General features: G+C 45.9%; 1 protein-coding gene across 6 annotated transcripts in view; it reads right to left on the reverse strand.

Annotated features, from left to right (window-relative positions):
- Positions 1-9,383: 9,383 nt before the first annotated feature.
- The window catches only part of CTNNA3 (catenin alpha 3), a 416,298-nt gene continuing 400,083 nt past the window's right edge, over positions 9,384-25,598 (reverse strand). For all 6 annotated transcript variants that reach the window (XM_059476985.1, XM_059476984.1, XM_059476986.1 and 3 more), the window contains 2 exons: positions 23,806-23,940; positions 9,384-11,250 (listed from right to left, as the gene is read on the reverse strand). In XM_059476985.1, coding sequence (XP_059332968.1) covers positions 10,963-11,250; positions 23,806-23,940 — 423 coding nt within the window. In that variant the 3' untranslated portion in view covers positions 9,384-10,962. The remainder of the gene's footprint in view (positions 11,251-23,805; positions 23,941-25,598) is intronic.

Genomic DNA, 25,598 nt, shown 5'->3' on the forward strand with positions numbered 1-25,598 from the left:
TAAGATGAACCATAGATGTGCTTATTCTTTATACAGTCTAATTAATGTGAAAATAAGTGGATGTGGCCAGAACACACGGACACAGACTCATCTGCTCCATTCATGTCCAGTCTCCCTCCTCCAACAGTATGAAACACAACAGGGTGAATAAAAGGGGTCGTTTTGCTACAGTGCTGCAGTGTTAGGACAAAAATTAATTTATTTTTCTTTGGACATGCCAGGTGCCTTCTGCATGTGGTATTTAGTGATCCTGCAAAGATAGTGGAAAAAGTGAAAGGGACGTCAAGAGAAAATCCATCTGTAGAGGAAAAATCAATGTTTTTAAATCATTTCAATTTCTCATTTTACAAACTTCATTACATCTAATTCTATTATAAAAATCCACTCTCTCAATATAGGAAATCATTGAAAGAACAAAGCTCAACTGGATTAGATAATTAATTTATCAAAGTCTTAAAATGTTGCTGGGTTTTTTCAATCAGATATAACAAAATTACAGAAGCTCATTTTATCGGTCCAGATACAGTCTCATGCACAAAAGATTTATCCAAATAAGTAAATCTGGTCTGTACTTCTTATAAATTCATGCTGAACTAATTCATCATCCCCAAACCACAGCAATTTACATGTTAGCAGGAGTTCACAGAGGTATAACATGCCGTGTTGTTGCTGTGTATTTGATAGCAGCGCTTGCTGTGTCTGCTCTGCTGCAGTGCGATGCCCAGGGCTGTCCCTGCACATCCCAGGGCTCTGCTGCTGCAGGGGACGCCGGCCCAGCTGGGGCTGTGCGCTGCTCTGAAGGGTGAGCAGAGCCCGGGTGCCTCCTGCTACTGGGGCAGGGCGGGGGGCTCCGTGCATGTGGTGGGATCCATGGATGGGGTGGGCTCCGTGGATGGGGTGGGATCCATGCATGGGGTGGGCTCCGTGGATGGGGTGGGATCCATGCATGGGGTGGGCTCCGTGGATGGGGTGGGCTCCGTGGATGGGGTGGGCTCCGTGCATGGGGTGGGATCCCTGGATGGGGTGGGCTCCGTGGATGGGACTCTGTGGTTCGGGGGCTCTGTGGCTGGGGGGATCTGTGGTTGGGGGGATCTGTGGATGGGGGGATCTGTGGATGGGGCTCCGTGGACAAGAAGCTCTGTGGATGGGGCTCCATGGATAGGGGGGGCTCTGTGGATAGTGGGCTCCGTGGATGGGGCTCCATGGATAGTGGGCTCTGTGGATGGGGGGGCTCCATGGATGGGGCTCTATGGATGGGGGGCTCCATGGATGGGGCTCTATGGATGGGGGGCTCCGTGGAGGGGCTCCATGGATAGGGGGCTTTGTGGATGGGGTGGGCTCCACGGATGGGGGGCTCTGTGGAGAGGGTGGGCTCCATGGATAGTGGGCTCTGTGGAGAGGGTGGGCTCCATGGATAGTGGGCTCTGTGGATGGGGCTCCATGGACAGGGGACTCTGTGGACGGGGGGCTCCGTGGATGGGGGGCTCCATGGATGGGGCTCTATGGATAGGGGGCTCCAAGGATGGGGGGCTCCATGGATGAGGGGCTCCATGGATGGGGCTGCATAGATAGTGGGCTCCATGGATGGGGAGCTCCATGGATGAGGGGCTCCATGGATGGGGGGCTCCATGGATAGTGGGCTCTGTGGATGGGGGGCTCCATGGATGGGGGGCTCCATGGATGGGGAGCTCCATGGATGGGGCTCCATGGATGGGGCTCCATGGATGGGGGGCTCCAAAGATGGGGAGCTCCATGGATGGGGGGCTCCATGGATAGTGGGCTCTGTGGATGGGGGGCTCCGTGAATGGGGCTCCATGGATGAGGAGCTCCATAGATAGTGGGCTCCGTGGATGGGGGTCTCCATGGATGGGGGGCTCCATGGATGGGGAGCTCCATGGATGGGGGGCTCCGTGGATGGGGAGCTCCATGGATGGGGGGCTCCATGGCTGGGGTTCCATGGATGGGGCTCCATGGATGGGGGGCTCCATGGATGGGGAGCTCCATGGATGGGGCTCCATGGATAGGGCTCCATGGATGGGGCTCCATGGATGGGGGGCTCCATGGATGGGGCTCCATGGATGGGGCTCCATGGATGGGGGGCCCCATGGATGGGGGGCTCCATGGATGGGGCTCCATGGATGGGGAGCTCCATGGATGGGGCTCCATGGATGGGGGGCTCCATGGATGGGGCTCCATGGATGGGGGGCTCCATGGATGGGGGGCTCCATGGATGGGGCTCCATGGATGGGGCTCCATGGCTGGGGCTCCATGGATGGGGGGCTCCATGGATGGGGCTCCATGGATGGGGCTCCATGGATGGGGGGCTCCATGGATGGGGCTCCATGGATGGGGCTCCATGGATGGGGCTCCATGGATGGGGAGCTCCATGAATGGGGCTCTATGGATGGGGGGCTCCATGGCTGGGGCTCCATGGATGGGGGGCTCCATGGATGGGGGGCTCCATGGATGGGGCTCCATGGATGGGGGGCTCCATGGATGGGGGGCTCCATGGATGGGGCTCCATGGATGGGGCTCCATGGATGGGGGGCTCCATGGATGGGGGGCTCCATGGATGGGGCTCCATGGATGGGGGGCTCCATGGATGGGGCTCCATGGATGGGGCTCCCTCTGCACACCCAGCCTGGGCTCTCCCAGCTCCTCCCTTGCCCTGGACATCCCGGCAGCACTGCCGCCATCCTGGAGCCGTTCTGAGGGACAGCAGCAGGCTCTGCTTCTTGGAACTTCCCTGCCGTGCTGCTTATCTGTTGTGTCCTTACCTACCTGGCTGAGAGAGAAATAAAATGGCTCCCTCCGAGATTCTGAACTAAAATACAAGTACAAATCTGATGGTACAAATCTTCTGGGGAGAGTTAACTTCAGAGATCAGAGTATTGAAAGCAGTGTCTCCAAAACTCAGAGACAGCAGTACAGAAGTAGTAAGCAGTGACAGAGAGGTGGCTGAGGTCTTTAAAATACTTCTGATTGTCCCCTTTGTCACTGTAGTTAACAGGTGAGAGCTGGGTCCTTGAGGCCCCTGTAAAGAGATTGTAGTGCAGTGGCTTCAGGAGTCCAGTAAATGATTCCTGGTTTTAAAGGAGAAATCTTATTTTCTAATCTCCGTCTAAAAGTCTTGTTTTCTTTTATGACACATGGTATGCTGTCTGTTCTCAGAGCACACAAGTTTAAGGATGGGAATTATGAAAATATAACTTTATTCTAAACAAGGAAATACTGTTGCTATTGCCAAAGCACAGACTGAGGGAAGAAGCCTTTGCCACTGCAGTTAATGTTGTTGACTTTGTAGGTAGAGCTTGCTCTCTTTGCAATCTAAGGTTTTGAGTGCTTTGTAAGCTCTTCTGTATGTGCTGCTTTAATTCTTTAGCGTTTTGCTACTAATCCTTGTTTTATCCTCCCTTTAGGGTATCAGAATCTTTAGGCATTACAGTGGGCAATTAACACAGCTTGCCAAAACAGCTTGGCACTTGAGTGAAAAAGGTTGGAGTCTTACTGCCAGGGAGGCAGTGTGGGAATGATGATAATTAGGCTGACACTGGTCAGTGGATCTTTCATTCATTTAAGGAGAGCTAACTGCAAGGGAAAATCTGTCTAGACTGGAAAAAAAGATGTTGAAGAAATATGGGGAGTTTATCTCTCTCTATGTCCCTTAGGTTAGCCAAGCAGGAGGGCTTGAGCAGGTTGGGATCATATTGATTTCACAGGACAAAGGAAAACTTTTCATTCAAGAAGCAAGGATGGAATTCAAGTAAATGTTGGTCATGTATAAGTGACAGAAATATTAAAAGCATTACAAAGCGATCTGAGTGCTATTCCAGCCCATCTGCTGCCAGCAGGTTGGCCCACGAGAGTGTTTGTTATCCAGTGCTCGGGGATGTGTCAGTCCTAGCACTGCCTTTTTCCTCAGTGACAAGCAAAATGTGCCTCGAGTCCCTTACAGAGCAGTCTGGTGAAAATGAACAGTGAGCTTCCTTAGGAAGGTGGTTGGTGGCATTCAAAATGCTGACAATGAACTGGTGGCCTCAAAGCGCTGAGTACAAGGTGGGCACGTGTAGGAGGAACTTCATACAAAGAAACACCCCCAGAGGCATTTCTGGAGGAAAGCAGCACTTCTGCCCCTGAGACAGAGTAAAAATCCCCCAGAGCAGAAATCCATTTTGATTTAGGTGAAATGTACATCTTAAGTCTGTAAGGCCTAGGCTGAAGGGAAAACTGCACCAATGAATGACAGAGATAAAGAAGAGACAAAGAGAGACAGATAAAGAGAGACTGAACCTGCTGTGGGAGCAGGTCAACTTGGCCTAGGAATTCTTTCTGATAAAAAAGAACCAGGGCGAATGTCACATGCAAAATCCGTAGAAATGAATATGTATGAACCTATTGTGAAACTGTATGCATATGTATTTGAGAGGGGGATAAAAAGGGACCTGAAGTTCTCAGAGGTACACATGCCCTTTTTAAGGAGAGCAATCTCTGCATGTGTCCAGCGCTGCAATAATAAACATTCCGGCTTTACAACTTTCACAAAGCTGTGGAGTCTTTAGCTCTCTCCGCAAAACACCCCCTTGGGAAATGCTGCCTTAACAGTGGAATTACATAACACAAGTTTTCCATGTTTTGTAAATGTCACTTTTCCTTTTCTCCCCCTTGCTCAGAAAGGGGCTCTCTTTCTCTGCTGCAGCAGCAGCACAAAGGAGAGCAGGATGGCCCCTGGCACCCACACAGGGTTCTGCCAGCCCACGGGTGAGGGTGCCAAAGAGGGAGTGGGCACAGCTGGGAAGGCCCAAGGGGCTGCTGAGAGCAGTGGGAAGGTGGAGCTGTGCCCGGTGCCACAGCAGCTGGAATTGTTAGAGGTACTGCAACAGGGGCAGAGGAGACTGGCACCTTGAAGCTTTGCCTCCGTTAGATACCCAGGCCAGGGAATTATAACAGTTTGGCTGGTGACTGGATTTCAAAAAAACCATTTCATTAAAACCAGACTTCGGTTTTAATCACAGACTGAACCCATTTCATTGTGAGATGTAAATCTGGGAATATCTATTGCAGGCAGCGTCTTACATACAAGCTAAAAAAGCAAAATCAAATAGAGACAGCCTGGGACAAGAGGAGGAGTGAACACGGAATAGTTTGGCAGGTTTGAGTCTTGAATTTCATTCCAGTGACAGGGTTGTCTACACTCTGTTTATTTTTATCTAAGATTATGAGTGAGTTTAATTCACAGTAACTGCTTGAGATGGAATCTCCAGGATGGATACAGTTGCTGGAATGTACATTTGTATATGCTGCATTCATTCCAGAGCCCTGTAATGAATTTCTTCCGAGGTTCTTCCAGGGGATGAATAAGGAAGAGAAGGTGAAGGACAGGATCCTGGGGAAGCATCTTAGTCATTCTTGTTAACATAACAAGTACTTGTCTTGAAATTATATTGGCTTGTGTAATGCTTGCAGCTAGACAGAAATTATTTCAGTGATAATAGAGCTCATCCTGAGCCAAAAAGTTACCTCATTTCCTTTTCTTTTTATACTACAATAGGTATGAATATCCTATTCAAACTCATCAAAGGTTTGCAGACATAATTGTTCTGTGCTTATTTTAAACTGCTGGGGGCTTAAGTTCCAGTTTGCTGAGTGACTAGATGCAGTTGCTATACTTTTGCCATAAGATGCAGCCATTTTTTTCCCTGTCAGAGTAATTCAAGAGCAGAAAATTGAGGCTGAGTGTCTGAGATGCTGCATCTTTATAAGGTGAAATCTCTATGTGCTTCTGCATATTTGATCTGAATTCTAACAACTTCAGTTTATCAGTAACTAAATATTATGTAATTATAGAAATACATTTAATTATAAATATATCTGTATATTTAATTATATTAAAATAATTGCATTGATTTATGTTGTTTGCATTTTGTGACTATTATAACACATACATTACTCATGTGTGTTGTAGTAGATATAAAACACATAACAGGTAAATTATGTAATTATATCAATAGATAAATAAGAGAGGGTTATTTTATGCCAGCCAGGGGCAAAGATCCCCCAAGCACTGAGGTTTGCACATTGAGGGCAGGTGGTTTGCAGTGCGTGCTTGGGGTCTGCCTGTCTGTGTTTGCCGTTTCTGTATGAAGTCTGTGGCACCTGTATAATCCACACAGAATCACAGAATGCTGAGGGGTTGGAGTGGACCTTGAAGACCCTCCTGTCCAACACTTGCCACTGTCCCAGCCTGGCCTTGGACACTTGCAGGGATCAAGGGGCATCACAATCTCCCTGGACACCTCACACCACCCACTCTCACAGTAAAGAATTCCTTCCCCATATCTAACCTACGTTTCCCCTCTGAATTTGTACCCAAGACATAAAGTAGCAGAGCTCTAATCTTCTTTTCTTGCTCCTAAGTGCAGATGAGCTAAATATAAATTGTGCAATAGGCACCCAGGTGTTCTCTTAGAGAAACCAATGCAAACCTTCCTGACAGCAAGTTGCACTGGTTGTTTTATTTGCTTATTTTCATTTGAGGTTCAAAGGATCACACCCCCAGCAAGCTGCAAAGCCCCAACCTCAGTGATGTCTGAGAGGACTAGACTGGGTTTGCAGAGGGAGTGGAAGGCAGAAAAGAGCCTTTTGCTGTTTTGTCCTTTTTGGAAAGCCTTTACTCCAGGGAGATTCTGCTTTCCTGGAGAAATCATTGCTTTAAATGACTCTTCCTCCTCCAGAGAAGCTAAAAATCCACCAGGAAAGTTTCACCCGACCTCTCAGCCATGCTGGCTGGTTGAGAATGGCACAAAATGTGGGAGCAGTGTCCTGTCCTGTTTCCATCCAGTGAGGATAACTGGATACGAGGCAGCCCAGGGACAGAGGCTTGCTGGAGCAGGGAGCTCCTTTAACCCTTTAGCCCCTGGAAAGAGCAGTGCCTCCCTCGCCCACAGACCCTGAGCTCTGGGTATTGGCAGCTGCTGCCTTCTGTGAAGGAAGCTGAAAACTGCAGCAGAAAAGCCAATGGCTCTAAAATCACCAGGCTGATAAAAGATGTGAGGGTTGAGAGGAAACATCATCCTGTACAGGGCATCTCTGTGGTCTCCAGCCTGCTTTAACATAGTCATTTTCACCATCAGGAAGTATAATGTGAATATTTCCTATCCTGTAAAAAGCTCCTTAAAGCTGTTAGATCCACCTCTTGCAGTGCAAACTTTCATCTTAACTATTGCTTTAGGCTGGAGCCAAAAATTAGTTGCTCAGCTTCCAGTTCCTTGGACCATAGCAGCACATTCCTCCTGCTGATGAGAGACATCAGGGTCTTTAAAGTATTTTCATGATTTGTTTGCCATTTCTGCTTTGGATGTATTTTTTCTTTATGCCAAGAAAGTTTCCAGTGAGTTGTGGTTTATCATTTGAAAGGTGGTGTTTTTCAGTGCAGCAACACCAAATCCATGGCTTTGTAATTAACACTGCCCGTGCATTTCTTCCCTTCAAGAAGTTGTTGTGCAAAACCTAAGCCCACTGATGACCTTGGGGAGAGAGAGAGTGATCTGCTTTATCTTTTTAATTATTTAATTACTCTACTCATGTACTAAATTGCCTCTACTGGACAATACCAGATGAGTGTTTTTGTTCTGTGAAAGAACTTTCTGTATCATGAAAGAACTTTCTGTATCGAGATACTTTTCTCAAATGCTCCAAGCTGCAGGCTCACAGAGAATAAAGGACACAAGCCACTCAAAAATCACTGCAGGACCTTTAAAACACCATGCCTGGCCCAATGTCAAGCTGCTTAGTTGTGTTCTTTAGCAGAGATGCAGCTACAGAGCTTCCCTAAGTGGTACCAGGCTGTCTTGGGAGAAAAAGCACATTGGCTGTTTAGTAAAAAAAAAAATAAAAATTCAACAGCTTTGGGATTCATGGAAATGATGCAGACCTGTCCTCTCAAACTAATGGGCTTCAGCAATGGGACTCCCACTTTCTAGTGCTCTAGTGAAAATTTTTAATATAAAATTGCCTTCAGTCATCCATCACCCCGTGCTCCATGATGTGGTAATGGGGAGAGGCCAAGGCAGGCTAATGGAGTAATCTGAGGTGAGAAAGCTGCAGCTCTGCCAGGCTGAGAGCAGCAGTGTGAGGGCAGGCAGGAGGTGGGGGAGAAGTTATGCTCTGAAAGCTGGGCTGGCAGGGAATGAGGAGATGGAGGAGTGTGGGAGCTCAGCACATCACTGCTGATGTCCAAAGTTACCGAGACAACCCTTGGGGGGCTCGGAAATCCTGGAATGTTGCCAGGAGTGCCTGGTGGTTAGATTTTGACCCTGCACAGGATGTGCCACCTGTTTGAGGACAAGAGAGTCACTTGGGGATGAATGGTGTAAGTATTCACAGGGTGGAAATGCAGATTTTAGGATTTTGGTACGGGGGGGTTATGGAGACAAGATGGAGGGATCAGGGCGTGTCTTGTCCTTCTTCTTCCTTCTTCTTGTCATCCCTTTTCTGTGGTGATGCTGGCACTTTGGGATTGGTTCTTGGTGAAGGCGCACTTACTAACATGGGTGAAAGGTATTGGGAAATAAAGGTAAATATGATGTACGTAGTTTTTAGTATAAAAATAGACGACCGCCCAGTGGGAGGCCAGAGTGCCCTTGGCTGCCTTGCTGGCCAGACCTCTGTCAGGCTGGAAGAAAATTTTGTAGATAAGAAATAATAAACAATGTCAAAGACTGAAAATCTGAGGAGCGCTCTCGTCCTTTGGAGCGGGGCTGTCCCAGGGCCATCCTACGTGTGTCCGTGCAGAGACGAGCAGCCGGAGCGGTCAGAGGAAGAACGAGGAGCTGCTTGGAATAACGCTGAGCAGTTGGTCCTCCTTCAGAATTCTCCCTCGTGGCAGGGAAGTAGGTGGTGGTTCCCTGCTTCCCAGACTGGCTGAAGGGTGATGAGCTGGGCTTTTTACAGCGCCAGGACTTCTTACACTTTGCCTCCTTAGCCAGGAATAAACTTTTTCCCTTGGGATTGAATTTAACCCAAGATAAATTTAGTCTAAATTTGATTATTGCTCTTTGGCTCTTCTCAACAGCCTGCAGTGGGTTTTAAATTCCTTGTTCATTTGGAGGGTGGTTTCTGTGTAATAAATTGCTGTGTTGAGATCAAACTGGCTACTGAGCATGGCCAGGGAAGGAGCACAGACTGGCAGTGCAGGAAGGAGCATGAAATGAAGCAGTAAAATGTGCTTTAGTGATACTGGTGCTGGAAAACCTCTCCTGTAGAGCAGCTAATGGAGTACACACAGTGTGCTGGAAGGAAGGCTTCTGTGAGCACGCCTGGCAGGCCTTGAACTTCAGACACACCGAAAAAATCCCACAGCACTGACAGCAGCTTCTCGGGGTGTACATGCTTTTTTTATTAACAATGTGGTACCAAGGCATTAGTTACAAACATATGACATCAAGGGGACCAGGATCAAGGTGTGACCTGGAGCCAGGAGGGTTTCAGGACAGTCCCAGCCCCAGAGCAGCCCCCAAGGCTGTGCCAGCTTACCTGCTGCCTCTGGAGCCCTGGGAGGAGCAGCAAAGCCAGGAGACAGTACTGACATCTTGCTGCAAACATGCTGCAGGGAACTGGAGTTGCAAAAAGGTGATTTTCTTCCAAACTTCTCCTTTTCTTCCATTTAACTGATTGCAAGGTTAGGGAAGGTGGAAGAATGATCAGTAGAATTTGTAATTCATGAGCACTGTAGTTTCACAGGGTTTTATAGAAATTACCCTGCCCCAGCATGCTGAGCTTACCAAAGGGCAGCCCCAAGAGGAAAGGCACAGTTCAGGGTTATTCCTGCTGCCCACACTGGGCTGGGTCAGGCACTGCTGGGCAAGCATGGTAATAAATGACCTGGAGCAGTGGCCCAGAATGTGGAGCCATCCCAGAGTGGCAGTCAGTGACACAGGAAGCTCTGGCTTTTGAGGGATAAAAGCCAGAGCTTTTCATCTTGGCAAATGCAGAAGCCATGATAAAGGATCTACGGAATGGCCAAGCAAAGACATCTTGAGTAACAAATGTAGCCTGGGAAGAATTCATGACATGGCAAAAAGGCAAGTTAGAGCCTTCTAAAATAATTAGTACAAGTGGATTTCAGATTCAAAAGTATTTAGAAAAAAATAGCTTTTCTTAAGCACATTGCAGAGGCCTGGACTAGCAGGATTTACCTTCATGACACACTTTGAGTGCAGCCATTCAGCACTCACCAGCAGAGTCCTGCATTTAGCAAGTCTGTCAGAAGTAACTCAATTCCCTACAGTTGCTTTGGAAAAGTCACCCCATTCCTAAGATTCAAGATATTTGTATTTCACACACTCAGAATAATGATTTATTTCAAAGTTCTTCTTTTGTGCAGCAGTAGGAAAGTTTTTTTTATTGTTAATGTCTGATTTATCTGAACTGCCAAGTACAACAGCCAGCAGGTTTATTGGGGCTCACAGAAGAGAGCAGGGAGCAGAATGTGGTCATGTTTCCAAAGGCCTTCTAAAGAGCTGTCACCCCTGCTGGCCTGCAGTCAGTGCTTTCTTTACTACATTGTTACATCCACCTTGTTCCAACCCTTGGTGTGTTTCGTCAAACATTTTCAAGCTTACATTTCCAAGGCATGGTCTTGGCCGAGGATGCTGCAGTCTGGAGCCAGGTTTGGGCGGGTGTGAGCTGGTCACAGGTGCCCCTCAGGGCCTGGCCCAGCAGCAGAAATGCCTGTGTCACACCCAGACCACTGCAGCGGGGCTGCCTCCCCTCCTCACTGCAGGAGAACCAGTATTATTTCCAACTGTGTGCTTCTAACTAATCCAACAGCATTTTCAAAGCTTTTAAGCAAGTGTTATCTTGCAGATTTAGAGCAAAACGTTGACATATATAATTATTAAGTAAGCAGGGGAAAAGATGAAAAATCATGGGAAATTCAAGGTAAGAAAACATAGTGGCAAAATATTAGACTATTTCTCTGCCTCTGAATTCACTCATGACTTGCACAGGATGGATTCTCTTCTTGGCAGAACCTTTTCTGACAGCAGCATAGATTTCTTCTGGCTTCTCCCTTTTAATCAGGGGCTTCTTCTCTGGAGCCTTCATTCTCCACATCACAACTGGATGGCGTGGGCCAGTAGGACTCTGAATCTTGATGATCTTTGTGGATGCAATATAGGACATCTTCACTGTCTGCACCACAGAATTCATTAAGTTTTTGGCGGCCTGAATTAGTGAAGTGACACTGTCCAGCTGTAACAGGAAACAGAAACACCAGCTTAGAAGGCAGTGTGCTTTTAACCACAGTAGGCACAGGAATAAACAGCAGTTAAAAAGTAAGACTACCAGAGACTAAACCATAATTACCACATTTTCCTTTTGTGTGTTTGATCACTGCGCTCATGCTTTGCTGCTCAGATTTATTGTGATGTATGGAAATTCATGCTGGTGGAACAGATAAATGCTTTGGAAGATAATGCTAATTGGTTTTTTTCTGTAACAGGAATTCATGATGCTTGTCTGCAGGGTCCTATTGCAATTACTACTGATGGGTAATGAAACCAACTTGAAGAAGAGCTGTGAAGATGTGACCACTTGCTTCCTTTGTTTCAGCACCAGGTGAGGCCTCCAGCTGCTCCTGCCCCATTCCAGGCTCCCACAGGTGCTCAGGAGCAGTGCTGGGATTCTCTGGAGTGTCTGCCTCTGGCTCTGGCAGTGCTGCTGAGCCTGTTCTCAGCAGCCAAGATTTGTATGGGGTATTGAAAGTGGGATAACTCACAGAAATCCCAGTGACTGTGGGGATGCCACCCAAGGGCAGGATGCAGAGCAAACACAGCCCATCCCCTTCCCCAGCACCCAGCACAGCCACAGCAGTGCCACAGCAGGGCTGTCCTCTGTCACTGCTCGGGGACAGCAAACAGGAGCGCTCAGGAAGCTCTCCATGGCTGGGATGGAGAAATAGTAGGATCACTCTTCAAAATGGGAGAGGCTTCACACTTCACCTTCTAAACATCCCCTTTGCTGAATCATTTGTGTAAAAGCACTGAAGCCAGTTCTCTGAAGGGCTCTCTGTGGGTTTAGTGGCAGAGTGATCCTGTCCTTTGCCATCCAGCCCAACCCCAGAGCCTTGGGCAAGGTACCGATTTACAAATGGGGTTATTAGGAGAGGTTTGAGGACTTCTCCCTTCGCCAGATCAAACAAACTGATCAGGTGAAAGAGGTGTGTTATTATTGTCTGTCTTCATTCTGACTGTGTAACACAAATACAAATAAGGCAGAAATAAAAAATTCAGCCAAGAGGCTGGATTTAGTTGCAATTTGGAAACGTCTCTGAACTGGCAGAAGAATCTTCCAGTTAATACAACACACACTGCTGCTCTCTGAAAATGCAAAAAACCAAAAATTTTTAAAAAGTTAAGATAACTAGTTTAATGCACACATATGATGGCAAACTGAAATTATCTCAATTCCCCAAGAAAAGGTAAAATCTACCAGATGGCCTCTGAAGTTCATTCCATGCTGCAGCATGGGAACTTTGTCGAAAGGGCTGCCAGCCTGTAGCAGCCCTGTGGTGTTTGCAGGGCACTGGTGCCATCAGAGGGCAGCTGGGTGTGTTTGGGGGCTGAATCCCTGAGCTGGGCTGCCCAGCCCCTCGGCAGCCTTGCCCTGTGAACTTCAGTGCACGTGCTGAGCCCCAAATTTCAAACACTCCTTCACACACCTAACACATGTGAAACAAGCCACTTCCCAAGGCTGCAGGCTGTGGGGAAGGTTCTGCTCAGAGCTCCTGTCCCACAGCTCACTGCTGGATGCTGGATGTCACACAGTGTTTCCTGGAGCAGGAGGAGACACAGCTTCCTAGGAACTTCTTTCTTTCATGCTAACCTGTAGACTGGTTATACACTGACACACCTCTGCATGCACACACACAGACATGAAATTTCAATTATCTGTTGCTATCTAGAACAGCTGACAACACCATAATTCTGACAGCTTCTTGAAAGCTTTGAATAGCTTTTTTTTCCCCCTATCCTAACAGTCCAGCACTGGCATAGTAACATTGTGCAGGGACAAAAAAAAAAGACGGTTTTGGTTCTCTGGCAGATGGCAATGGGCTTCAGAGGAAGCTTCCTTCTTCCCTGAAGTCTCCCAGTGACTGCAGTGTGTGTAACTGCTCCACCATTTTGAAGTTGCTGGTTGACAGAGGGTAGCAGGTTGGGGACCAAATAAATTCTTGTTTGCATGGCAGGGAAAAAGCTTATTGAAGAAACTGGTAGCATCCAGGCAGGATGCTACAAAGCTTGAGCTGTTCTTTATTGTGTAGTGTGGAACATGGAGAGTGCTGAGGTGAGCAGTAGAACTTAGCTGGCCTTTCCTCTCCTGTGGAAACTCAACAGGTACCTCCTCCTTCTGCCCCTGTGGCTTCTTCCACAAATGGGCTCTGCAACAGCCTAGGGCTCCTTCACCCCACCCCTGAGATCACAAAACCTGCACTTTTATTGTTTTCCAAACTACAATCATAGGTATCTACTGTAAGCAGCAAAACCCTTCAGGGGTGCCCAGCTTTGGTGAGGCTGTGCAGCCGTGTCAGCCTCGAGGTCTGCCAGGGCACAGCTGCCAACTGCAGCACTCCAGCTGCTGGAGAGCCACAGCCTGACTCCAACCCAACAGCAGAGCTGTTCCAAGAGGCAGAATTCCCCTGCCCCTCGCCACGCCACAGGAACTGAACCTCTGCCAGAGCACTACACCTCTACAAGGGATGCCCTGAGGCACAAAGAGCCCTGCAGGCTGTGAGGAACAGCTCCGTGTGTCCCTGCTGCAGGGCAGTGACCTTCTGCTGCATTATTGGGCCAGGGCTGACTCAGAACAGGCACGGAGGTGCAGGGACACTCACTTAATGCTGCCCTTTAGGCTGGCTGCCCACAGCATTGGCTGTGTCCCTGTGTTTACCTGGCCCTTCACCTTTCTGATGCATCTCACATTTGTCTTCCAAAGAGGAAGGTTGTGTTGGGGTGGGGTATTAACTGCACTCAAAATTTTGGAGAAGCTTTTAGATGTTCTTAGATGTGTACTACAGATGATAACAATCCAGCCATACATTTAATTTCCTCTCTTTTTGGCTTTAGAGAGCAGTTGTTTTTCTACCTCAATGCCAGTAACACTGTACAGTTTGGTGGAAATCTGTTCTATAAAACTGATGCACTCAAGCACTGTCTTCACTTGAATGCTTTTATCTCAGATATTCAGCAGGCTCTTCAAGGTCTCATATCTAGGAAAACTGAAGAAATGAAACATGGCATAAATAAAAGCCTGATAAAATATTCATGGAGCGTTTAAGTCCATTTCACTTTGAGAGATGTAGCTGCAAACTCTTCAATGCACAGCAAGCGGTACATAAAGATTCACTGGTAAAACAAACAAACCAACCAACCCCAAACTAAAACCTGCTTTATTTTTGCCTAACTTCACTTTTGCTGTATCAGCATTTTCCATGGAGATACAATGTCCCAGCCTTGAGATTTTACAGGTCTGTGTAAGTTAAGACAATAATTCATTAAAGGCTGTAAGAAAAACATCCCTTGACATTTCTTTCTTTACCTGTTTTGTGAGCAATAGTACTTGGCTGCCATTGCAAAAGGAATTCAGAATTATTCTGCCCACTGTAATTTTACACTGGGGTGAAACACACACGATACAGAGCAGATGACAGTATTTTTAAGAAAAAAATTCCCATCCCAAATCAGGCTTGTGCTGAAATCCACTCTCCCTTCTCCAGCACTTTAATTCCTCCTCTGTAGCAAGTCCTGAGAGCAAGGAAGCAAACTCTCCTCTGCATAACAAAGCTGAAGGAAAATGTTAGACAAGAAATGAATTTTGAAACTTTTTTTTCCAGTTTACTTACATGCATTGTATTTTTCTCATTTTGGCAAAGTTATTTCATGTCCACCAAATACAAGACTTTTTTATCAGTGTTTGAAGTCTGAACTTAAAATTCTTTTGGAAACAAGGCCAGTTATTAAAAATTGATTTTAATTGAAACACAAGGTTCATTATGTAAATTCCTAGAAGCAGATTTCCTTTGGTACACTATACTGAAAGCCTACGACTGAGTTTATATTTCTTTGACAGCTACATCTGAAAGTTACATGAGTTCTACATTTTTGTGGAGAGCAGTGTGTCTGAGCAATGCTGCATTTCAGGGAAGGAGTCCTTACTACACTGTGCTTTTGATTTTAATCCTGTTTTTTTACTAGGTGCAGGTAATTGCTGTTTTGAATTATTTTATGGTTCTTTCACTAAGGTTGTTACATAAAATAGTCATTTAATCCCTTAAGATTTAGAGAAGCCAAACAATTCAAAAAGAGTGAAATCTCCATTGTTGAAGGCACTGGAATTTTTACTGGGCCTTGGCCAGGATTTGAACACCATTTACTTGCCTGCTTTTCTGAGCCTCCTTTTTTCCCCACTCAGAGTAGTGGTAATTTCCTTTAAGTGGAAATGGGGATCTTGGTCTAAATGTGGCACCAGAAAAGTCAGGTGTCCAAGAAAAGCACAGCAAAGCTGGAGCTGGAAGCACTTGGTTACCTGCCATGTGTGCTGACAGATGACACACAGAACCTGTCACAGATTCAACCCCAGTACAGTTTAGATGGGAAGAGCCAAAGGGAGCCTTGCCATTGGGATTTTTTCTCTGGGAGCTGTTCCCTCAGTGTTTTGCTCACCTCTGCTTCACCGTGCTCTCACTCTGGCATACTGGAGAGGTTTCATCCCCATGGATGTGGCCTAAGGAGAACAGCTTCAGTGCTTGATTTTCTTTTCAAGGAGCTGAGTTTTTCTAGAAACGTGGCTGTTCCATTGGTCATCTATGTTTGTGTGTCCATCCAGTGACTGCACTGAGCACCTCAGGTTGTCTGGGGTCTGTTCCATGTTTTACCCATTTTTCAGGTGGGGAAATTGAATCTAATGGACTGAAAACTAACCATTACCAGAGTCTGCTTCAGGCTAAGCAGGATTCAAAGGGCTGAAACTGAGTTCTGTAATTAGGCCAGGCCTATGTCCAAGTTAAATGATAAACAACTTACATTAAGGGCTGTGAAATTGTTCCTGTGCAACAACATAATGGAGCAGATGCTTAGGCAGGCAGATAGCTCAGTCCCTCCCCACTACTGCTGCTTTCACTTCCAGGGAGGATTTTAAAAATCTATTTTAAAAAACAGGCCCTTGAGGAAAAGAACAGTGGCTTAATATAAATCTTTTCCTTACTGTTGAGGAAGAAACTGAGTGTTTGTTGCAACAGTATTTTACATACACTGAGGCTGAGAACTATAGGACACATCCTGATTTTGCTAACTGCCAGAGTAATTATTACTGGGAAAAGTTAGCTGTCCTTTAGTGCACATTACCATTATTTCCTGCTCCTTTAAATTAGTTTTTCTCATAGATGCAGTTTAGAATGCAGTAGTAAATGAGCTCTCTGTAAGTGACTGACAGGAAAATCTATCCCTTGCTTTGCTTCCAAAGGCCAGGATTTCTACATCCACACACCTCCCAGCGTACACTAGGCAAAGCTAGAAAGGTATAGTGTTACTAACTAAAAAAAAACTCAAAGTGACATATTTTTGTCAACTCTCAGCAGAAGAAAACTTGTGTCAGCTCTCGGGGGTTAATGCCAGCTTTTAGAAATGGAGCAGTTCAGTGTTTTCAGAGTCAAATACTGAAATAAGTCACTTCATGCATGGTGTGAAGCCCTACAAGTAACAGGCTGAACTAAGAGTTCTCAACAAGCCCCAAGAGAAGCAGCAGCCAGGAGAGGCAGAGTGGCTGAGCAGGGAGCAGGAGCTGTGCCCTGGTGCTTGGGGACATGGCTGTGGCACACACTGTGGGTGTGCAGCGGGGAAAAGGGAGGGGATCCCCCAGAGTCACAGCGCGGTGACAGCGGCACCGATGGCACAGGACCCACCCAGGTCCTGCAGTGACTCGAGGGCTGGCAGGGCAGCCCTGCTCCAGGGTGATTCCCAGCTTGCTGCTTTTAGCCCTCTGTTCCCTCCATCCAGTCCTGTCAGGGCCCCAGCAAGGCTGTCCTGCCCACCTCACTTCTCCTCCAGGGGAAGGCACAGCCAGACCCTAAAAGGAGCTGAAAAGCCCTGCTCCCATCTCGTGCCCTGCCTGAGGGGCAGCTCCTCCCCAGCAGCAGCTGAACCCTTCAGTGGTGAAGGTGTGGGGCTGTTTGCCAGCTGCCACAGCAGTGCACCTGGGCCAGGACAGCCTTTTCCTGAGGTGTGGATAGCCAGGCATTGGGACTGTGTCAGCCAAAGGCCTGCGGGCAGAGACTCTCCCTTGCGTTTTTCTAACTTCTGGCTTACAACTTTGCCTCTGTTTTTTCAGCTGTGGTTCAGCCCTCAAAGCTGGAACACATTCATTGCAGTGTCATGCTGGAAACTTGTGATTTAACAAGCCCAGGAACTTAGCAAGGGAAACAGATATTTCAGTACAGCCTTGGAGCATGAAGTTAGACACATTAAAGCACCTCCATTTGGCACAAAAGCAGCCTGATATCAGTGTTTAACTTAGAGTCTGGCTCTTGAGATACCAGGGGGAAGAGCTGAAGATGAATGAGACATTTGCAGGATGCAAAAGGAAACAGCCCTTAGTGCACAGGTAAGGCTAGCCAGCCTGGGGTGGAGGGGGAAGATTCTGTGCCTGTTAGCCAATTCTGGGATACTGGGACTCTTGTGAGTTTGCTCTTCAAGACCCTTCCTTTTTAAGGCCAAAAGGCTTTGTCTCTCTTGCCAAGTACAATATAAAATTAAGCATAAGCAGATAATGACTGTAAATAGCATAAAACAGAATTGCCTGATGAAAGTAATGGAGCACAATATTAATATGTAAGATACGTTAATTTTCTGCCCTGTGAAATAATTCTCTCTAGTTAAAGCCATTGCTGGCAAAAGACCAAACTGGCAAGGTAAGGTGCAAGCCTATTGCTGTGCAGTGCTTGTAAGTGAAGTATCAGCTTATCTGCATAAATGCATGCAATTACTATCAATCTGCAAATGTTACCCCATTATTTTGTGCCTGAAGAGGCACCAGTTTAATTAATAGGAGGAAATGTCCATTTCCTATTTAATCACTCCTAATGAAGACTTAGTGAATCCTTACCATTTGGACTGGTGCAGCTTAGAACCTGACAATGCCAGTACTCCCAGTATTGGGTGGGCCTAAGAAAGACTAAATAGTGAGCAAGGAATTTTTAATGAATGAAAATAACAAAACTGCAATGACTGGAGACCGAGAAGGTGATGACCCCCAGCTCTTCCTCTCTTTTTCTGTACAGGACCCCCTCTAACCTCCATAATGAGGGGCTGACTAGAGAGAAAGTACCAGAGCTTGGGAATGGACAGTGAGAAAGGCAGACTACAAGCGTGTGCAGCCTGAAGTCCAAAAGCCACTAAACAAGGAGAGCAGTGAGAACAGCTGCCAGGTGGGAAGTCCACAAAGCATCCCAGCTGCCCAGGGAAAGTGGCCCAAATAACCTCCACTGATGCTACAGCCAGGGATGAACTGCAGGAAGGAAACCCCAGGGTGGGGAGGCTGAGCACAGCAGCAGGGCAGACACGGGCACACAGGTCGCAAACAGCTGAAGAGGGCTGAGCTGTTTATGGATTTCAACAGTTTTTTATATGCATAATGCTCTTTTTTGTAATTCCCTGCTGGCAGCCAGCATGGAATCCTCCAGTGCAGATCATGTAGGTGAGAACAGAGTTTGCTGCTGACAGAGACACAGCTGCCCTTGTGCCATGGCACTGCCACCCACTGCTCCACAGTACCACCCAAGGTTAACCTGGAGCACCAGTTCAGGGCTCCTTTGGTTTAGGGCTCCTTGCTCCACCACAGCATCATCCAGAACTGGTAAAACAGCGACTGTGGCTGCTCTGTTTCAAGAAGACAGTTCTTTCTTTTGCAGGTTTGCAAATATGTGACACTACATCCTCTGCTCTTCATCCCTCTCTTCCTCTCTATTGCTCCTTAGGCTTCAAGAGAGGCTGGTTTGGGTAATTTTTTTAATGAACTGCTACTCTTGTGAGAAGGAATTTTCCTTGAAGGTGATTTAAACCCAAGATTCTTGTTCTAATGGTTGGAGAAGGGAGGTAGGGATGAATGTAAGAGCCATCTCAAAACAGTGCTTTTATGTGTGGATTCCACCAGCTGGTACTCAGAGTGGCTTTGTCACCGTGGAAGTTGGTACTGACCCATCTGAACATGGAAATGTGTCATTCCTCACAGGAAAGGAGCTTCCCCCCTCAGGTTTTGTGCTGCCAGACGCCTGTCCCAGCTCCTGAAGGAGGGACTGTGAGGAGCCAGTGCCGGCCAGAGGAGGGGAGCATGCCCGAGCACCGGGGAGGGCATTCCTGCACACACCTCCATGCATGCAGGGGGCAGCAAACAATGGAGAAACCTGTAGGATTATTTCCCAATGCCCTTTCTGGTAGATTTCTTTTCCTGTAGCAGATCTTCACTAACCAGATTCAGGTATTTGGAGACTCCCAAGTTTTTTACTTAATGCACAATAAAACCTTTACTATCTGCAAGGGCTTGCTGTCTCATTTTCTGATTCTCATTCAGACAAGATCAGGATTGGGGAGAATATAAAATATAATCCTATTCCAGCTACAGTTCTGATTCCTGTATTTTCTAATGGAGTTCTAATATTATTTTCTGGGCAGGGAGAAGTTGGGAAGGGGGATAAGAACCCCTCTGCTGTCTCACACAGAACTTGGGTTTGTAATTTATTTCAAGGCCAGCTAACCTAGGAATGTGATCAATTTCTAAAGCCTCCACATGGACTTTGAAAACTGGAACTTGCTCCAGCTTTTAAGAAAAGCAATTCAGTAACCAGCCATTTTATACCACTAGTGCATTTCTCTCCTTCTCGACTGAGCAATTTATCTGCACAATGTAAATCCCACTATTCTTCTAAAACTGAAGCAATTAAAACATAAATTAATACAAAAGGCCATCACTGGTTGGTTGGGCTGCAGTTTCAGATAACCACAATTTTAATTGCTGGGGGGCAGTTGAGCACAGTCAGTCACAAATGACCTCCCCTTCCCAAAACAGAGACTAGGGACACTTTTTTTCAATTTTCTGGAAATTTCTCTTAACCACTGACACCAACCATGTCTCCACAAGGCCTGGGGTGAGAGCACATGTCTCTTTTGACACTGGCTAGCAATCTGACTCTTTTATATGTAGCACCCATTAAAAAAAAAAAAAAAAACAAAAAAAAAAAAAAAAACCACAGTCATTGTTGGAGCATTTTCTAAGATGATTTAAGAGAGTAGTAACCTTGCAGCATCTCACCTTGATTTCACAGAACACCCCCAAGGCCATTCAGGCCCTAGGCACGCTCTGCATTTCACTGGCTCCCAAAGGAAGCACCTCCCTGCCTGTTTACTGAGCTAGAGGAGATTGGTGCAGCACAAGGGGCAATAATCTATGCCTGGTGAGGCTGCACTCAGCACACACAGCAATAATCTCTGTCCTGCTGAGGCTGCACTCAGCACATGGGGCAATAATCTCTGCCTGCTGAGGCTGCACTCAGCACACACAGCAATAATCTCTGCCTGCTGAGGCTGCACTCAGCACACACAGCAATAATCTATGCCTGGTGAGGCTGCACTCAGCACACACAGCAATAATCTATGCCTGGTGAGGCTGCACTCAGCACACACAGCAATAATCTCTGTCCTGCTGAGGCTGCACTCAGCACACACAGCAATAATCTCTGTCCTGGTGAGGCTGCATTCAGCACACACAGCAATAATCTCTGCCTGCTGAGGCTGCACTCAGCACCTGGGGCAATAATCTCTGCCCTGGTGAGGCTGCACTCGGCACACACAGCAATAATCTCTGTCCTGCTGAGGCTGCACTCAGCACATGGGGCAATAATCTCTGCCTGGTGAGGCTGCATTCAACACACACAGCAATAATCTCTGCCCTGGTGAGGCTGCACTCAGCACACACAGCAATAATCTCTGCCTGGTGAGGCTGCACTCAGCACATGGGGCAATAATCTCTGCCTGGTGAGGCTGCATTCAACACACACAGCAATAATCTCTGCCCTGGTGAGGCTGCACTCAGCACACACAGCAATAATCTCTGCCTGGTGAGGCTGCACTCAGCACACACAGCAATAATCTCTGTCCTGCTGAGGCTGCACTCAGCACACACAGCAATAATCTCTGCCCTGGTGAGGCTGCATTCAGCACACACAGCAATAATCTCTGTCCTGGTGAGGCTGCACTCAGCACACACAGCAATAATCTCTGCCTGCTGAGGCTGCACTCAGCACATGGGGCAATTTCTACAATAAAGGGATCTCCTTGGGATGCATCAGGGGGTCTGTGTTGCTTCATTCCCCACTGCCACAAACACCCAGTCAGCTTTCTCAAGTTACACAGGACAAATTCTCACCCTCCTTCCCTGAAGCAGGGCTAGGATCTATAGTCATGTCTTCGGGATTATCAGTAAGTTAAATTTGGGGTTTCATTTTCAGAACTTAAAATTTTTGCACCAGACAGATTATGCACTGTTGACAGGAGCGACACAACAAAAAAGGTAAAGAAAACAATGTGAGTATTCTACAGCAGGAGGCAGAAATAGCAAGAACCAAACTTGGTTCCAACATTTGGCTTTACTGTAACCCACACTGGTCACAGAACTGCTTGTGAAAAGAAACAGGTAAGGAAGATAAACTTTGCTAATGTGCTGTCCAAGTAAAAACAAGCATTGGCTTCAGAAATTATCCATGCAATTAAAATTATGTAACTGTATGTTCCAGAGGTTCGAATGTGGTGTCTAAATTACCATTTAAATTAGCCAGCACAAGTATCCTATAGAAATAAGTGTTTCAAATCTCACCTCAGCAACAAAGGTTCATTTCCCATTATTTATAAACCACATAAAATGTAACAATAGTTTTAGTGAAAGATAAATAGGGATAGGCAGGCCTAGAGACAGAAATAGGAATGTACAGATATTGATGGGTAGAGACAGGGCTAGACAGGCACAGGGAGAGGCAGAGGTAGGTACAGAGAGGTTGACACAGGTAGAGGCTGCTCTAGAGAGAGCTGTGGGTATAGACAGGTAGAGATAGGTACAGACAGACATGGACAGGTAGAGAGACAGGCTGACAGATATGAACAGACAGACAGAGGTGCTGACAGATTTTGTCAAGCAGAGGTAGATATTGACTATCTAGATAAAAGAAATTTTTGACAGGGAGAGGAAGTGACAGGTACACATAGACATTGACAGAGAGGTACAGACAGATCCTGACAGATTCTGTTAGATCCTAACATTCTCTAGGATTTTAGCCGATTCTGTTAGATTTTGGCAGATTCTGACACATTTTGACAAATTCTCTTGTATTCTGACGGGTTCTGACAGAGATATTGGCAGGGCTGGAGACAGATCTTTGACAGAGCTTTTGTCAGATATTGACAGGTACAGAGAGGGAGATATACATAAGGACAGAGAATGACAAGTACTGACAGGTGCAGTAAGTATAGATGGATAGAGACATGTGTAGATGACTAGTGATACATATAGATATAGGTAGAGATGTATATAGATGTATATAGAGAGAGGTGTAGATACATACAGATATATATATAGATACAGATAGACAGAGATAGGTTTAGACAGGCAGAGCTAAATACTGACAGGTAGAGAGAGGTACTGACAGGTATGGACAGGTACAGGTACAGACAGGCAGAGATAAGTACACGCAGGTATAGATAAATACAGAGAGCTGTAGATAGGGATAGACAGAAATGGGTAACCTGAGACAGGTGTAGGTGGATAAAGACAGAATCAGGCAGAGATTGATACAGACAGGTACAGACAGACAGAGGGACACAGAGACAGGTATCACTGGGGGTAGATAGGTCTAGAGAGGTACAGACAGACACAGAGACAGACGAACACAGATAGCCAGGGATAGGTACAGACACAGAGGAACAGCTGCGGGGAGAGAGATACAGAGAGCAAGCATTCCAAACTATGTGAGTGAAGTTCCCCTCAACACAGTGCAAGTGTGTGAAGGGTAGGAATGTGCCCAGTGTCTTACCTAGGTTTGGTGCTGTTTGGCAGATTTATACCTTGAAATCACAACCCTATGTGCTCCAGGCAGAAACACATCACAGAACATGGGAATGTGAAGGCATTTATGGATGGCTATGCCGAGGCCAAGTGCATAAAAGTTCCATAAAAGCACAAAATGTCTTTTCCATGGCTAATGATACTTGGCTGTAAAGGAGCTAATAACTCTTAAAGTAAATTTAAGCAAAATCAATAAATTCACTCAGGAATCAAGTCACTTTGGTCTTCCTGTTATTTATCTCTGTAGACCTGTAGAATGTCTTGCAGCATTTTTTTCTGGCCTGGAACTCCACCCTGGACTGTTTTCATTGTGTTCAGACACACCCATGAGCATATTCCACATATGCAAGCTAATGCACCTTAGAGTTCTTCAAACCAGACTACCTCATAATAACAGTGATAATGTGCTGTGAGAATTTTAAAAGAAAAGGTGATTATTATTCCTTTAAATAATAAATAAATAAATTCCTTTAAATAGCCAGAAGTCCTATGTGTCACTGCTGTAGATTCTTGCTGTTAAGTGGGTATTAGAAAAGAAAACAGGATTTGGAGTGAAGTGGAACATGCTGCAAGCACAGGAAAGCCCAACTCAAGTGTAACACCTAGTCTGACTAACAGAGCACTTGGCTCCATTTTTCTACTTACTGCAGACATGATGAGCTCTCCACCGAGATGCTGGATTTCTGCTTTAACCTGGCTGCAGATCTTGAGCTGGTGGGAGTACAGCTTGATCTGTTCTAGGTAAGCTAGCAAATCCTGTTTGCACGACTGGTCTGGGCACTGAAAAGAACAAAAAATAAAGCACTTCAGTAACTGCTGATTCAGAATGGTATCTCAGGAATCATTGAAACTTCACTGGGGAGTATTCCAGTTGCAGACTACTGGAGCCTTGCTTTTCACTGCACTTTATCAGGCTGCTAAGTTCATTCCTCTTGGGAAGTTTTTTAATCTATATTTGGGAGGTCAGATGAAGCCTAAGATTCCCCACATGCACTCTGTATTTAACATTGCTGTGCTTGCCTTAGCAGGATTTCTAAACATATCTTTAGTGTATAGAGTAATTACTTCCAGTCCTTAGATGATCTCTAAGAAAATACATCTATAAACAGTGATGAGAGCAATCCAAACAGATTTCATGGGCTATGTAACCACACATGCAGAGACATGTTAATATCTGTATGTTATGCTTTATCTTGTAACCAGATCATAGGGGTTTTTTTGTGTTCCATCCAGACTGTACTGAACTCAATCTGCAGATCCTCTCTCGCTGTGGGAACAGCAAAATTAGAATGTCTTATGGAAAAGTCACAATAAAAATTGTCAATATTTTTAACAATACAGATTTATATTACAGAAATAAAACCAGGATTGTTGTAACCTATTTTTTTCCCAAAATACATGGAGTACTTGGAGTGCAATGTTGCTCTGTGGGTACCAGGCCAGCCATGAAAGGCTGGGTATGAATTTGTTCTAAGGCTGATTCCCATTGCTCTGGCAGAATAAAGGGATCCTAAGGGGAATGGTGAGGCCCTGCTGTGCTCCCACAGCTGCAGAGAGTAAGAGCATAAATAAGCACAAGAGCCCTGCAGGTGCAGACATGGTGTTGGCCTGGGTGTGGTGCACACATGACAAATACAGCCCCTTCCTTTCGACAGGAAACTCTGCTCAGCTTTGCATACTGAGAAAGCAAAGATACATCCCCACCAAATGCACACTGTCAACAATCACCTGTGGTTTTATTGAATTGTAGTCAGTGGATTTAAATCCAAACCCACCAGGAGCCAGATAAAGCACCAGTTCTACTTAACTCCAAAAGTATTTCAGCTCCTGGCTTTGCTGAAGCAACAGTATGTGTTCAAAGGGCTGCTGTGACAATGCTGTTCTTCGTGGCTATGCAATAATAGCAAGTTCATGCTTCAGACTTAGCAAAAGGTAACAGTAAACAAGGTCAGAGTGTACAATTTTAAATTAATTAATATGGCTTAACATCAGTCCTTACCTCATGTTCTGCTATGTCCATTATTGTTTCCTGTATTTGGACACAGTTTACAGCAAAACCAGAACATTTCCTTGACATGTTTTCTTTCTATCTGATGGAAAACTGACCTAAAATATGTTTTTATTTCTTCCTTATTAAGCACTGCTTTAAGAACTGCCCAAATCAGTATTTATATAATAGTATCTCAGTGTTTAGAAAGCTGGAATATTCACCGTTTATTTAATTCAATTAATAAAAAATATACTTCAAATAAAGTACAATACAATCCCTTAGAGCATCACAACTGATAATACCAAGACGTTGTGTATTCCTGGAATGACATTCTTCCTCCTCTGTTTTTTCCTTTCTCCTTGGTTACACTTTGGTTTTATCTCTCTGGCCAGAAAAACTCAAGAGAAAGGTGTATAGGGTGCCAATATAGTGCCTCACCCACTTCAAA

The sequence above is a fragment of the Ammospiza nelsoni genome, chromosome 8, assembly GCF_027579445.1.
Source record: "Ammospiza nelsoni isolate bAmmNel1 chromosome 8, bAmmNel1.pri, whole genome shotgun sequence".
NCBI classification, from domain to species: Eukaryota; Metazoa; Chordata; class Aves; order Passeriformes; family Passerellidae; genus Ammospiza; species Ammospiza nelsoni.